The sequence below is a fragment of the Nycticebus coucang genome, chromosome X (assembly GCF_027406575.1).
Source record: "Nycticebus coucang isolate mNycCou1 chromosome X, mNycCou1.pri, whole genome shotgun sequence".
Taxonomy (NCBI): domain Eukaryota; kingdom Metazoa; phylum Chordata; class Mammalia; order Primates; family Lorisidae; genus Nycticebus; species Nycticebus coucang.
The window spans coordinates 28,972,475-28,988,183 of NC_069804.1; the positions used below are offsets into that span (position 1 = coordinate 28,972,475).

A 15,709-nucleotide genomic window follows, 5' to 3' on the forward strand; every position below is an offset into this window, starting at 1 on the left:
TGCCAGATACTTATTTTTTGATCAATACAATTTCAAAAGAGGAAAAAAATATGTGCAAGGCGGTGCCTGTGGCTCAGTGAGTAGGGCACCGGCCCTATATACTGAGGGGGACAGGTTCGAACCCAGCCCCGACCAAAAAGTGCAAAAAAAAAAAAAAAATAAATAGCCTGGCATCGTGGCAGGTGCCTGTAGTCCCAGCTGCTTGGGAGGCTGCGGCAAGAGAATCGCCTAAGCCCAGGAGTTGGAGGTTGCTGTGATCTGTGATGTCACAGCACTCTACCCCGGGAAACAAAGTGAGAGACTGCCTCAAAAAAAATAAATAAATAAAAAAGGAAAAAAAAGTATGTGTATTTTAGAACTGCTGACTTTTTTTAATGTCATTCCATTGCCCAAAACTTAAAATTGAAAAGTTCTAAAAACATTTCAAAGACACGACCACTTGATAGACATGGTGTTGCCGGTTTTCTAGTTGACTGAGAAAGATATTTTAGTCAATGACCAAAGATATGAGTTGCAGAGTAAACTAATGTTATTCCCCTCTCTCTCCACGTGTATTCATTCAATCAGTCACTCCTACCAATTTACTTTTTAACTCTTTCTCTTATCCACCCCATTTGCTCCTTTTCTACCACCACTGCCATACTTAGGCTAAAGCCTTTATATCCTTAGCTAAAATTCCACCTAGGGTAGCATATTTAAAACAATTAGACTGCCTCCACCCCTCCAGATTGAAACCCTTCAATATTGCCTGAACTGTCCCAAAGAAGCCAAACATTTTTTACATGTCCTAAAGGAACCTCCACAATCATCTTTGTTTGTCCCCTTCTTGCTATTGCCGGCTTAAACTTGTTTCTACCACAAAAAACCATTGGTCGTTCTTGCAAAACTATGCTACCTTTATTCCTGTGCTTTTGTATTCACCTCCAAATTGGGATCTGTCAGCCCATTGTTTGTATAGCTAACTTAAAAAATTTTAATAGATATCGCAAACATTTTTCTTTCATAGAGCATGCTCCTACATTGCTTTATCATTACATTTCCATGTTGTGCTTTTAATTTCTGTGTCTTGGATGCCTTGATATCTCCAACTCCTAGGAAATAAATTTGAATGAAGCTGGCCCTCACTATATGAATATATAAATCTGTGTTAAGTCATCTTTTCAGAACTGAGTCCAAGACAGGGTTTTGGATGCTCATGATTGAGGGAGTACTCCTCAGGACAAACCTGTAAGGGAAGGAGGGAAGGAAGCAGGGCAAAAAGGGAGAAAAGCTGAATGAGGATGAGGTCTCATGGAAACTCTAGGTTTGACATCACCTCCAGAGGAGCTCTGGAGCTTCAACTGCACCATAGTTGTCCCCACTTGAGGCAAAGGAACCAGTCTTTTGTATACCCACATCAGTCAGTTATTGACAGTGGGTCACATGCCAGGGGATGTAAGTTTCCCAGAAAGTGGATCTTGTCAATAATCGAGAGTAATGTTTAAGAGGCGATGGCATGCTACTGGAGAATGGATACACCAGCTTCTTAGTAAAAGGTAGCAGGGTGTGGCATATATTGCACTATCATAGGTGTCTTAATTATTTCACTATCACTCCAGTATACCGACACAAGTGGATACAGGTGGTGTATTCCTCTTTCAAAATGCTTGGAACCAGAAGTGTTTAGGATTTTAGATATTTTCCAATTGTGGAATATTTGCAGATAGAGTACATAAAGAGATATTTTGGAGATGGGACCTAACTCTGAACATGAAGTTCATTTATGATTCACATACACATTATACACAGAGCCTGAAGTTAATTTTATTGTTCTGTTTGGAATAATAATAACTGCGAACACTGAATAAACTCTGTGTTGTACAATCTGTGTTTTGACTGTGACCCAACACATGAAGTCAGGTGTAGAATTTTCTTTTTGTGGCTTCATGTTGGCACTTTAAAAGTTTCAAATTTGGGAGTATCTTGGATTTTGGATTCTCGGGTTAGGGATGCTCAACCTGTACTTCAAAATGATATAATTTATCCTTTTTGAGTAAAGTATTTTACTTTTATATTAGAATGCAATACGCATAAGTTCTGTGATTAGACTTTTATTTTTAAGAATTAACCTTTGATCTTATTATCATGGAAATATTTTGAGCTCTTACACATGTAGTAATAGAGACTTAATTAAAAGTACTTTTCCTAATCTCATTTTAATATATTGACATTATCCAGTGGATGTAGCTTTTGTTCATGAAATGGTACATCAGTATGAACTCTCTGTAGAGGAATGATTTCTGAATCTTAATTCTATCTGTCTTCACATAAGCTCCCAGAACTTTATGAGGGGGTGACAAGAATGAACATGGTGCTTCCTACTCCCACCCCCAGCATAATTTTATGGCTTCATAAACTCCCGTTGGCTGTGAAAGAGTATGTACTGCCCAGAGTATTCAACCTGAGTTCTAAAATTCTCTCATCAAGGAAGGAGAATGCTAATAGCACAATTTCTGAGAGCAACTTTTAGAAGGGTATTTTATTCCGAAAGAGAGAAAAACAGATAAAATTCTGCCAGTCTACTCAATTACTTGATGATAATTTTAAAAATAATAATAATAAAAGTTACATAATAAAATTACACATAATTCATAAATGTGTAATAAAAATTAACATAATGAAATTGACAATGTCTAGAAATCGGTTTCTGGAATGATTGCTCCCAAGCCAAAATAGTTTGTGTGTGGTAGTAAGAAAAAAACTGTACACTAGCAACTCTGTTTATCAAGACTTAGCATTTAAATTATTACATATCCTCTTAAGATCTGTGATATCCCACTACATAAGGTAAAAAAAAACCTTTGTGCTCATATAAAGAAAACCTGTTTATTCATAAGAAAATGAATACTGACGTATTTAAGGATAAGTCATTAATTTCTCTAATTTGTTTTTAACTGGTTTAGGAAAAAAACTGTAGTATGCACAGTGGGAGGGGGTGCAATGTGCACAAATGAGCCAAAGTGTTAACCAAGGAAAATAGGGGTCAGGTGTGGCGGTTCAGGCCTGTAGTCCTAGAATTCTGGGATGCCAAGGCCGGAGGAGTGCTTGAGTTCAGGAGTTTGAGACCAGTTCAGGCTGATCTCCCAAGAGCAAGACCCCATCTTTATTAAAAGCAGAAAAACTAGCTCGGCTTGATGGCATGCACCTGTCGTCCCGGCCTCTCAGGAGGCTGAGGCAAGAGGATTGCTTGAGCCCAGGAGTGTGAGGTTGCTGTGAGCTATGATGCTACAGCACTCTACCGAGTGCAACAAAGTGAGACTCTGTCTCAAAAACAAAAAAATCACAAAGTGTCTCTGATATTCAAGGTGCCACCTCAGGATTTTCCTTGACATGTGACTCTGAACCTTTTGCAACTTTCTCCCCCCCCCCCATAATTAGGTACGGATAACTCTAATTTTCAAGAATATTTATGGTTTTCTTCCAACATTTTTCTTAGCATATTCTGAAAGTGTGCACTAATATCTGTATTTATTCCCAACACAACTCTCCCTCTGTTCTCTTGATTTAATTTGTTGCTAACTTTTTAGAACTTCCTAGACTAAATATTTTTTGTGTTTACCTTCAAGTATTTTGCTTTATCTTACAAATCTTATGAGACATTGAATAATTTGATCTTATTCTTCATAAAGCTACGTGAAGGTGTTTCAACCTTTTTTCACTGGCAGCAATATCCTTTTTGACAGCCTCACTTACAATAACTTGATTCTAACATTATAATTCATATTGTGGTAAAACAAAATAATTTCATGCTTATCACGAAATATAACTGTTTAAAATAAAATCTCACTAGAATTTTTTTTTATGTGATGGCCCAAATGTACAAAATAGTTTAGATAAGTGTTACATAACCCTGATGTCTCTATGTAATTCTTTCATCCTATTTAATGTTGTATGTTGGCTCTGGAGCAGTCTCTGAGAGGCGTGAAAGCAATAATCAGACATTGATGCTGTTCAAGCTTTCAGCACATGTTGTATCTCAATACAACCCTTTCATAAAAATCATAGAACGAAACTTTGTAATTGAAACTAACTAAATCAAAGAATGCTGTGAAACAGGCACCTTTACTGAGAAACAGAATATGAGGTGATAGGGAGAAGTAATGCTAGGTTCAAATGTAACTGAGTAAATGGAGTTTCTTCAACTATATTGTTTGGTTATTCATTGTTTAATTTCTTATGTATTTATTCATAGAATAAATATTATTTATTCATTTAATAAATGTGTGTTGAACTGGTTAGTAGGCACAGTTGTAAGCAATGAGTCTAAAGGAATGTAGGAGAAGGACTAAGTCCTTGACCTCAGGGGTTTCATCTGTTGGAGAGACAGAAAACTAATGCAATGGATACAGGCAGCATCAGATAGCAGCAAATAATACCAAAGAAAAATGTTAAAGTAGTCTCTCATTCAAGTGGCCAGGAATTGGGAAGGCAGTGTTTCATACAAGGAAATTGGAAAGGGCCTTTTTGAAGAGGTGATATTTGGAGGCAAGGAGAGAGGAAGCTGTACAGTTGGTTGGTAAAAAAGTTTCCAAGAAGAGAGAATAGCAAATGCAGGAGACTTAGTGGATGTTTCTGTGAAGGGTAAGAGAAAATTTCTAAACTCGTTGGCACATAGTTAAGTGTTTGTTGGATATTAGATATAATTTTAAAATAACAAATGTAAATCATTAATTCCTTATGTTCTTATGTATCTTCTTTGCTATATGTCTTCCATCTTGTCTTTCTAGATCAAATTTCTTCTCTTAAATTCTGTCTTATGCATTGGGGTCTTGGGGCCTTTAGGTTTCAATCTTTTGAATTTGTAGTGAGTTTAACCCTGTTCGCGATATTCAGATGTTACTAGTGTCAGAAGTTCTTTTTTTTTTTTCTCCTGTCTTTACCCTTTTGCTTAAAATTTGTATACTCTGAGTGATGCCAAATTTATTAAGCAGCTTCCTTCTCTTACAACAAATCCACAGCTTCTCTGTGATGATGAGAACGTTGACATACCTTCCCTGTGGGGACTTGTTCTTGTCGGGGTGTGTGTGTTTGTGTACAGGGAGGGGAGTGATAAAAAATGGTAACGAGATGCCATTTGGAAGATGGTGCTTCCAGGAAACACAGGAAACCCAACTGTACCCTGCATCTGTCCTCCCCATTTCCGACCATGATTTCGTCTTTATATTTCCCCTGATGTACCCAAAAGTTAGAGCAAAGTGACTATCTATCTTTATCTCTGGCCATGAAAAATCCCCTACCAGAGCTCAACTCACTTTTGTTTTATTCCTTTCTATCTTTTATGGCTCTAAAACATTTATTCCTAATTTTGTCACTTTGAATCCAATCAGAGAGAAAAACCATAGTAATTTGAACAGGGAAAGTTTATACAAAGAATTAAGTGCAACAGGGGATTATAGTGATGAAGAGATTGGCTAGTATGGAAGAAAAATGTATTCATCTGCTTGGGATTGCCATAACAAAATCCCATAGATTAGGTAGATAAAACAACAGCTATTTATTCCCTATAATTCTGGTGGCTGGGAAGTCTAAGATCAAGGTACCAGCCAATTTAATTTCTGGCGATGGCTGTCTTCCTGGCTTTGAGATGGCTACCTTCTTTCTGTGTTGCTCACTTAACCTCCTCTTTGTGAGCACAAGGAGAGAGAGAGAACGAAGAAGCTCTCTGGTGTCTCTTCATGGAAGGACAATTTACTTGCTGATGTTTTCTTACAGAGAAAGAAAAGAAGACAAAGAGATTAATCCTTTCAGGAGGGCCTTACCCTTACTTCCTCATCTAAACCAAATAACTTCCCAAAGGCCTTATCTCCAAATACCTTCATATTGGGGGTTAGTGCTTCAACATATGAATTGGGAAAGGGGAGTTACAAACATTCAGTCCATAGGACAAGAGAAACCGAAAGAATAGAAGAGTGGCTGCCATTACCCCTAGGACTGAGATAGACCATCCAAGAAAAAGTCCCTATCTTTTCATTTTCAAAACAGAGATCCAAACCTTATTGGGAAGGTAGAGCCATGACTTACTGAATGGTAGAAGTCACTGAGTTGCCACACTAGCAGAACTAGTTAAAAATCTGTCCTCTGAAAGTTAACAGAGATCTTCTCTCTAAGATTCCTGGGAAAGCTGTTCTTGGGAACAAAACGTCTTACCTGAGGCTCTGCTATAAACATCACCAAGCTGCTGGCTGCCATGCACTGCAGAAGCCAGGTGCTGAAGCCTCACATACTGTGTAAACTTGCCAAGTGAGCATGCTGGAACTAGGAATCAAAACTCTTTCCTCCTGCAATGTCTGCATTGTCTGTCCAGTACCCTCTAATGGCAAAGCTTCAGTGCCAGGAAGCAAAGACAAAAAAAAAATATATTTCAAAGGCTCAGAAAGGTAGAAAGGTATATTTAGAACTAAGAAGCAATAGATCAATAGCAAACACATGGATGTAAACTAATAATAAATACCAGCACAACTTGAGTAAGTGAAGAGTACATTGTTTGTTAGCAGGGTATACTACTTTTCAAGGTCATTGTCAGTTTGATTCATTGCTTTATCTTCTGTGCCTAGAATAAAATATCGATACTCAGTAAATATCAATACTCAGTAAATATTTGTTGAATGAATGAACTAATTGCTGAATTTTTCTCTAATGATTTTTCTCTCTCTTTTCTTTTATGATAGCTGATGGATGCACTGATTGGTCTGTTGATATCAAGAAATATCAAGTTTTGGTGGGAGAGCCTGTTCGAATCAAATGCGCACTCTTTTATGGTTATATCAGAGCCAATTACTCCCTTGCCCAAAGTGCTGGACTCAGTTTGATGTGGTACAAAAGTTCTGGCCCTGGAGACTTTGAAGAACCAATAGCCTTTGATGGAAGCAGAATGAGCAAAGAAGAAGACTCCATTTGGTTCCGGCCAACATTGCTACAGGACAGTGGCCTCTATGCCTGTGTCATCAGGTATCCTTTTGTTTCTATTACTGCTGAATCAAAGAAATCACGTGCTTTCCCATCCTTAAATTTTGTTGCTATCTCTTTTGCCTAAAAGCATTGTCTCAATATTTGCATTGGGTTGCTGCTTTCTAGAATTTAGAATCTAAATCATAAAAAAGATGGAATTGGAGTTTATGTTGAGATATTATTTCTAGCTTATGGAGAAAAGAGATACCATCTGGGTATCTACTTATGTTACCAGAAATTACTAACGACTATGAAATAAAATTTATAGAAGAGGTGAAATGTTGCAAATAAAATGTAAGCAAAGACTTGCAGAAAATATGCATAGTTTATTGCTAAATGGGTTGTAACATTTTGTTATTGCCCTTCACAGACAGATAGAGCATAGATACCTCTGGTTCACGAACATCTGCAAAGATGATTTAGGTAATGTGTGTATGTGCACAGAAAGAGGAAGACAGCATCGCCACATTGGGGAATACAAAGTTTGTACTCAAGATCATTTTGTTAACTAAAATCTACTGGGTCAACACAAAAATTCTCCCTAACCTTTCAGGACCAATACTAAAGTTAATAACAAATTATTTGCCTTTGTCCTCAAGGAAACTCATTGTATATCTACATATCTTTGTCATCCTGGGGAGTGACATACTTAGTTTGTTTAATGATAATGCATCGAAACAATATCCCTGTAATACATTAGCAGTTAAAAATCTCAGTTTAAGCATTTTCCCCTTCATGGACTATCAATCACATCCTTCAGGAATGGTCATGGATGTCACTGACTATTAGAACATTAGCAAAGCAGGTTATAGGCACATAGAGGGTATGTTTAAACCTATTTTTTGGTTTTCTGTATTTCAGCTTATTCAGAAAAATTAAAAAAAAATCAAAAGTAGGTGTCTTAGAATCACCTACTATCTTTTTCAAATAAAAATTAGACTAATACTTTTGAAATTCTGATCAGTACCCATCACTCCCCCATTATAAGAATCATGACACCTGTAAGAATTGCCTTTATGGTGATCCACGGCTACAGGTGTGTTAGGACAAGTAAAATAGTTCAAAGTCATGTAAAAGTTAAACAGAAATGTATCCTTTTAACACTGACACCATATATTATGTTACAGTTAATGTTAGAAAATATAAATGAATATAAGGAAAGCATAGTACTTGGGAAAGATGGCTAATGGATTTTGAAAGAACAAATAGATCATTCCTTTGGCAACTCTTTATTCTTTCCCTACTAATCCTTTTATGTTTAAACATAACTCTTAATATAAATAAAGGCTTTATAGAGGCATGGATAAATGATTATCATACTGGTACAGTTAAAAAGGACTTTGTGGACCAGCATTCTCACTTGACCAATAGTAATTTGATTTTAATTTCATATCTGCTATATTTATTTTTAAAAAATCGTTATTTCTGATTGTTCATGCATATGGGAGGTGATTCTTCAAGATAGGAAAATGTGTGTCCTCGCATTCAAATTAGATTAGAATTGAGTTGAATGTCCTTAGTCTAACTTTATCATCACTTATTGTTGATGTGAAAATAATGTGTTCACATTAGTAATCTGAATTTTGAAAACACTGAGGTTGCAATTCTTTGCGTGTATAAATATCCAATGTGATCCATTGCTCTGAGAAATTGCATTAAAGTGCATCTAAATTTATAGTTACAATAATGAATTAAAGGTTGAAAAGTTTCCAGAATGATGAAATTTGCCATATGTTGATATGTCTACAATTTAATGGCAGGTGAAACCAAAAGACAAACACTGTAAAGTTTCATTTGTGTCAAATGGCATTCTAGAGAAAGTGATGCACTCCAGAAAGAGATACTTTTGTCACTGAAATTCAAATATGCCAATTGATTTGAAGCTAGTGTTGCCATGGTTTCCTTTTCCAATTTGGAAAGGGGTACTCAAAATCTTTATAAACAGTATTTGAAATAGCGTGAGTTGGTGTTGACGTGAAGGGAGCCCAAGGGCTGTTAGTTGAGTCACTGACATTTTGGCACATTGTTAGCTATCAGGCCACAAAACTGTCACCATGAGTTTTTAAATAATCTACTTGCAACAAATTTTAAAAGTTTGAAAATGTTAGCTTCAATTCTAAGGTTCTAGTCTTTCTGATAAGTGTTCTGGGTATTAATTTGTCAATGAAATTGTTTAGCAAGCCTTACCTATTCGGCTAATTTCCATTCATATCTAAATATGTGCAATTAAATGGGATAAATAATGGAAACACCTAAGATCACTATCATTATAATAAATAAGACCTTCTTTTACTCCCTTTCCTTACTATCTATTTTGGACAGAAGAACATCACATAGTTCTTTCACCATAATACTTGGACTTTTATTCAGTTTTTCTTTTTACTTTTAGAATTTATATTTTATTTTTTACATGAAAAAGTGAATGAAAACTACTTAACAGGTAAAATGTACACTATTTGGGTGATGGTTATGCCATCAGCCCAGACTCAACAACTACATACTATACCTGTGTAACAAAACTGCACTTGTACCCTAAATCTATTTTAAAAATTTTTTAAAAGAAAAAGAGAATGAAGGAGAGCTGTGCAACAATTTCTATGTTTTTTTTTTTTTTTTATGGTCATGTATAAAAACAAGTTTATTCTGGGTGGCGCCTGTGACTCAGTGAGTAGGGCACCGGCCCCATATACCAAGGGTGGCGGGTTCAAACCCAGCCCCAGCCAAACTGCAACAAAAATATAGCCGGGCATTGTGGAGGGCGCCTGTAGTCACAGTTACTCAGGAGGCTGAGGCAAGAGAAACACCTAAGCCCAGGAGTTAGAGGTTGCTGTGAGCTGTGACACTACGGCACTCTACCAAGGGTGATAAAGTGAGAATCTGTCCCTATTAAAAAAAAAGTCTACTCTATGAAAAATAAAATTTTCGTAGATACTTGACCTCCAACTTTTTAATTCCCCTTTTCAGAGTTATGCCCAGTAGCAGTTTCACATGAACAGCTATCTGGTGCACATATAAGCAATCCAAATTCCCCAAATTGTTGAATACTAAGTTATTTGGTATGCTATTTTTTAATTAAAATTGTATTTTTGAGATAACTACAGGTTACTATTTAGGTGCAAGAAATAATATAGAGAAATTCCATATACTCTTTCCCCAGTTTGCTCAATGGTAACATTTTGAAAAACTGTAATATAATATCATAATCAGGGTATTGACATCGATACAGTTAAGATACAAAACAGTGCCATCACCACAAGGATTTCTCCTGTTTTCCTTTTACTGGTACATCTACTTTTATCCAATTCCTGACAACCACTAATCTATTACTTATATTTAGTTCATATTTATAATTTTGTCAATTAATCCATGCAACATACTGGAATCATACAGCATATAACCTTATGGAATAGAATTCTTCATTCAATATGATTCCTTTGAAATCCATCCAAGCTGTTGCACATATTCATAGCCTGTTCATTTTTATTATTAAGTAGTATTTCATGGTATGGACATATCACAGTGTTTATTCACATACAGAAGGGCATATGGGATTGATTCAGTTTGGGGATATTAAGTATAAAGGTCCTATGAACATTCATATACAATCTTTTGTGGAATATAAGTTTTCATTTTTCTGGCATAAACGTGTGAGTGAATGTGAGTTGAATGGTTATGTGTTTAGTTTTATAAGAATCTGCCAAAGTAGTTTCCAAAGTATCTGTACTTGTTTTACATTCCCACCAGTAATACATGAGTGGCCCAGTTTCTCTTAATCTTTGCAGCACTTGGTATTGTCACTATTTTTAATTGTAGACATTCTGGTAGGTGTATTGTGATAACTCATTCTGGTTTTAATTTGCATTTTCCTAATGGCTAATAATAATCAACATATTTCATGGGCTAATTTGCGATCTCTATTATTTTCAGTAAAATATTTATGTTTTATCCATTTTATAATTGGATTATTTATGTCCTTTCTGTTGAGTATTGAGAATTCTTCGTATGTTCTAAATACTACCCTGTTTTCCCGAAAATAAGACATCCTCCGAAAATAAGACCTACTTACAGGAAAGATAAGACGTCCCCTGAAAATAAGACCTAGCACATCTTTGGGAGCACACTTTAAAATAAGACACTGTCTTATTTTGGGGGAAACAGGGTAGTACTCTTTTGCATATGTGATTTGCAAATACTCTCTACCAGACTATAGCCTGTCTTTCAATCCTCCTAATAGGGTCTTTTGCAGAGCAAACATATTTAATTCTGATGAGATTTAATTCATAAAGTTTCTGTTTATGGATTATGGTTTTGGTGTGAAATATAAAAACTCTTATCCAACTCTAGTTGTTAAAGATATTTTCTTTTTCTTCAATTTTTAAAGCTAAAAAAATTGCCAAAAGTTTGATTATTTTACATTTAAGTGTGTGATTCATTTTGACGTAATACTCAAATTTTTATAAAGTGTAAGGTTTACTTGGGTTGAAATTTAGTTTTTAGGGATTGGATATCCACTTACTCTAGCACCATTTATTGAAAAAGCTATGCAACCTTCATTGAATTGTCTTTGTCTTTATTCAGAATCGACTGGGCATGTTTGAGTGGATTAATGTCTGTATTCCCTATTCTGCGTCTTTGGTATCCCTTTGCCAAGACCAAACTCTATTGGTTAGTGTAACTGTATGGTAGGCCTAAATGTCAAGTAGAATGAGTCCTCCTTTATCCTTCCTTTCCAAGATTGTCTTAGTTATTGTAGGACCTGCAATTTTCCATGTAAATTCTAGCATAAGCTTGTCTACGTCCACAAAAATATGCTGGAATTTTGATAACAATTTCATTAAGCTGAGAATTGGTAAGTTTTGAGGTCTTTATGCCCCTTTCAGAGACTTCTTCGTCGTCTTCCGTCTTCCTTCTTCCTTCTTCTTTCTTCCTTTCTTTCTTTTCTTTTTTTTTTTTTTTGAGATGGAGTCTCACTTGTTGGCCAGGCTAGAGTGCCATGGTGTCAGCCTAGCTCACAGCAACCTCAAAGTCCTGAGTGGGGTCAAACCATCCTCCTGCCTCAGCCTTCTCAGTAGCTCAGACTATAGGTGTCCAGTACAACACGGAGCTAATTTTTCTGGTTTTAGTAGAGACAGGGTCTGGCTTTTGCTGTGTTGCGTCTTTCAATCTATGAATACAGTATGCATTTCTATTTATTTAGGATTACCTTCTTTGACTTCTTTCATCAGAATTTCGTAATTTTTAGCATATAAATCATGTGCACTTTTTGTTAAATTTATATCTAAGTAGTTCATTTTCTATGGAGTGTTTGTAAATGATATTGCCATTTCAATTTTAATTTCAACATGTACATTACTACTATATAGAAATGTGATTAATTTTGTGTGTTAATATTTAAAAACAAATTTTTTCAAATGACATGTTTATAATGTGTTCTATCTAGTATATAGTTCCTTTGCCTAACTTGATATTTTCTTTAGAGACCAAAAATCTTTTTTTCTCACTGAAAGCATATATTTGACATCTATCAAAAAGTACTTAGTGAAATCTATTTATTCATCCATTTAACAAACATCTACTGATCACTATGTAAAAGTTTTTGTGCTAAAGTAGTTTATATAAGGGAAAATAGATATGTAATAAATTGCTATAGATACTATGAGAAGTTTAGAATTCAATGGTGTTCTGCCAAGATTAAATAGCCCCATTCTTCCCAGATCTTGTAACTCTTATAACTAAAAAGCTTGGACATAACAAATAAGCATAAGATGTCTCTTGGCCTGGTGTGGTGGCTGACACCTGTAATCATAGCACTCTGGGGGCTGAGGCAGGAGGATCACTTGAGCTCAGGAGTTCCAAACCAGCCTGACCAAGAGTGAGACCCTGTCTCTACTAAAAATATACAAATTATCTAGGTGTTCTAGTGGACACCCATAGTCCCAGCTACTCAGGAGGTTGAGGAAGGAGCTTGAACCCACCCAGGAGTTTGAGGTTGCTGTGAGCTAGGCTGACACCATGGCACTCTAGCCTGGCCAACAGAGTTTGAGACTCTCTCTCAAAAAAAAAGTCTCTGAAAAGGGCAGAAAGAACTAAGAACTTAAGAAATGGCATGGCAGGGTGCTGCGTTCTCACTCTTCCGCCTTTCTTTTATAGATTAAGGCATGATTTTTTACTATTTTTTTCACTCCATGTTCCTTCATTTGAAATTCATTTTTCTCATTGCCTACCTGAATAATACATATTTATTTCTTGAAGAAAATCTAGGTTATGTTTATTTTCAGTTGACTTTTTCTTAAATTGCTCCAAAGACAATTTTTTCAGTTACCTAAGGTAAGCAGAAAACACTCAAACTAGTGGCTTAAAACAACCACCATTTTATTTGCTCTTAAATTCTGCAATGTGGGCTAGACTTACTTGAAAGGTTCTTCTGGTGATCTTGCCTGTAGTCACTTGTGTCTGTAATCAGCTGTAATGCAGGGTTTGCTGAGCCTGTTCCTCTGAGAATTTTAATGGCCTATCTCTCGTCACATGGTCTTTCCAGCAGGATAGCCTATCTTATTGTGTGGCAACTCAGAATGTATACATACTTATCAAGCATCTCCTTGCATCATGCTTACTACTGTCCCATGAACCAAGTTTAGAGATAACATGAGAGGCAACTTTACAAAGGCTTGAATTCTGTGAGGCATGGTTCATTGGTGGGGCCAAAGTAGTAACAGTCTAACAGAGTCTGATTTTTGGCTTTTATACTGTAATTCATGTCCTTACACATGCAACATACACTGACACAATTCCTGAGAGTTTCAAGGTCTTATCCTATGGTGGCATCAGGATCTGATTAGAAGTTCATGATTTTATTTATATAAATCAGTCCTAGGTATGAATGAGCTTCATCATCCTTAGTTCCCTGAGTGCAACTGCTCAGAAGTGGCACTTCTTGATTCAAAGCTCTGTGAATAAAAGGACGTATTATCTAGCTCTCCAACAGCCAAGATATATAATGGTGAGACAGGGATAACATAACTAAACTAAGTAATCCTATTTGAAATGGAAAGTGTGTGGCTGGGACATACAAAGCAGTCACTGGCCCACAGCAATTCTAACATCCAGCTGGGCACATACCACCAGCTTCTTAAGTAGGACCCAGTCCACTTAATTGGGTCCATCTTTTTCTTATCTAGAGAAAGTTAATGGCCCAGCAGCTTTTATTCAACTTGAACTGTATCTGCCCCTTTTAGTATAACATAGTGTGATTCCTTAAAATTATGTAAGGCTTCTACATATTACATTGTAATCCATTTTATAAACCAGGCCCACCATGCTTCCCTACTTTGGTGTTCAAGTCAAGGTTCTGGAGGACAATACACCATAGATTCTTAGACATCTTTTGCCTAGTTTTAGGGTATGTGTCATAGACCTTCCTAGCTACTAGTCTTAGTATTTGCCTTCTAGACCTTCTTAGATACTTTCTCTGGATGATAGAGATGCCTTATACCAAACACATTACTATAGACATTTCTCCCCATCCAAATCAATGCCAGGTATTTGTCAATGAGAAAGCACTCAATAAATACTTATTTAACAATATAATGAGAGATGGGTTTAGTGTTCCTCAGAGTGTTTCCTTCCTCTGGATAGGAAAATACTATTGTAGACAAAAATACACAATTTTTTGGTTCCATGGGAAAATAATTCTATTTCTTATGATATCCCCTGTCTGAAACTAACCCAAATTATTAACTGCTTATCCTACATCATGATTTTTGATATTTCCAAAGACAGTTTTCTGTCTTTTAACAGAATATACCTTCACTATAACCAGATATAAGTAGAAAGTAATAAATCGTTATGTCCTAACGGACCCAAACAAGTAACTGCTATAACCATAGTGTAAAAAATTTAAGTAATTTATTTTAATCTATATAATAGAATATAATATTCATATTTATTAATATTTTATGTGATTATTATTTAATAATCAAGTTATTCTGGAATCAAAGGATATTTAATGTCAGCATCATTTTAGAAAGTCTTAAACATTTGTGCCCCATGGAATCTCTATAATTTTTCCAGGGCAATCGGTGTCCATATAAATGTTTTATATCCTACTCAGAAATTTTAATGATCATATGCATATGTATTTCAAGGACCTGGTATAGTTTCATAATCTTGATTTTCTAATTTCTAAACTATCTCTCTTAATTGAAACCATAGTATACCCTTGATAATATCAGCTATAATTTATAGGCTATAAAATCCAATTAAACCTATTTAAGCTAGTCTCTTTAAAAACAAAAAACTCGTACACAAGTGAAAGCCTTTAAAATAAGATGTGAAATCTGGATGTAGAATCTCCTATGGATGGAAAACTGAAATTGCAGTACTTTACATTGGGCATTCTTCCTATACCTTTTTGGTGAAAACATCTTTCTTGCCCTAATGGGCTTCAATGAGATTTTCCAGTTGCATAATTCTGGTTAATGCCTGGAGATGGTAATGAAGTGGTAGATCTTCCTAGAAAAGAATGTAACTTTAACTGTCTTTCAATGTCTGAGACATGAAAGCATTTTCTGAAGGCCCAAACTATCTTTTAACAGGGCAATAATTAGCCAGATTGATATCCTTCTGAGTTTTTGTTTGTTTGTTTGTTTTGTTTTGTTTTAATTCAACTTATGGAAGTAAAAGCCAAAAAGCTGTGGGGTCACCTCTTTGATTTACTGATTTT

The 15,709-nt window shown here is 35.7% G+C and overlaps 1 protein-coding gene across 1 annotated transcript in view; it reads left to right on the forward strand.

Moving 5' to 3' along the window:
• Positions 1-1,280: 1,280 nt before the first annotated feature.
• Positions 1,281-15,709, forward strand: part of LOC128576737 (interleukin-1 receptor accessory protein-like 1) — a 118,145-nt gene continuing 103,716 nt past the window's right edge. Inside the window, exons 1-2 of the mRNA XM_053578980.1 lie at positions 1,281-1,434; positions 6,708-6,987. Of these exons, the coding sequence (XP_053434955.1) occupies positions 1,281-1,434; positions 6,708-6,987 (434 nt within the window). The remainder of the gene's footprint in view (positions 1,435-6,707; positions 6,988-15,709) is intronic.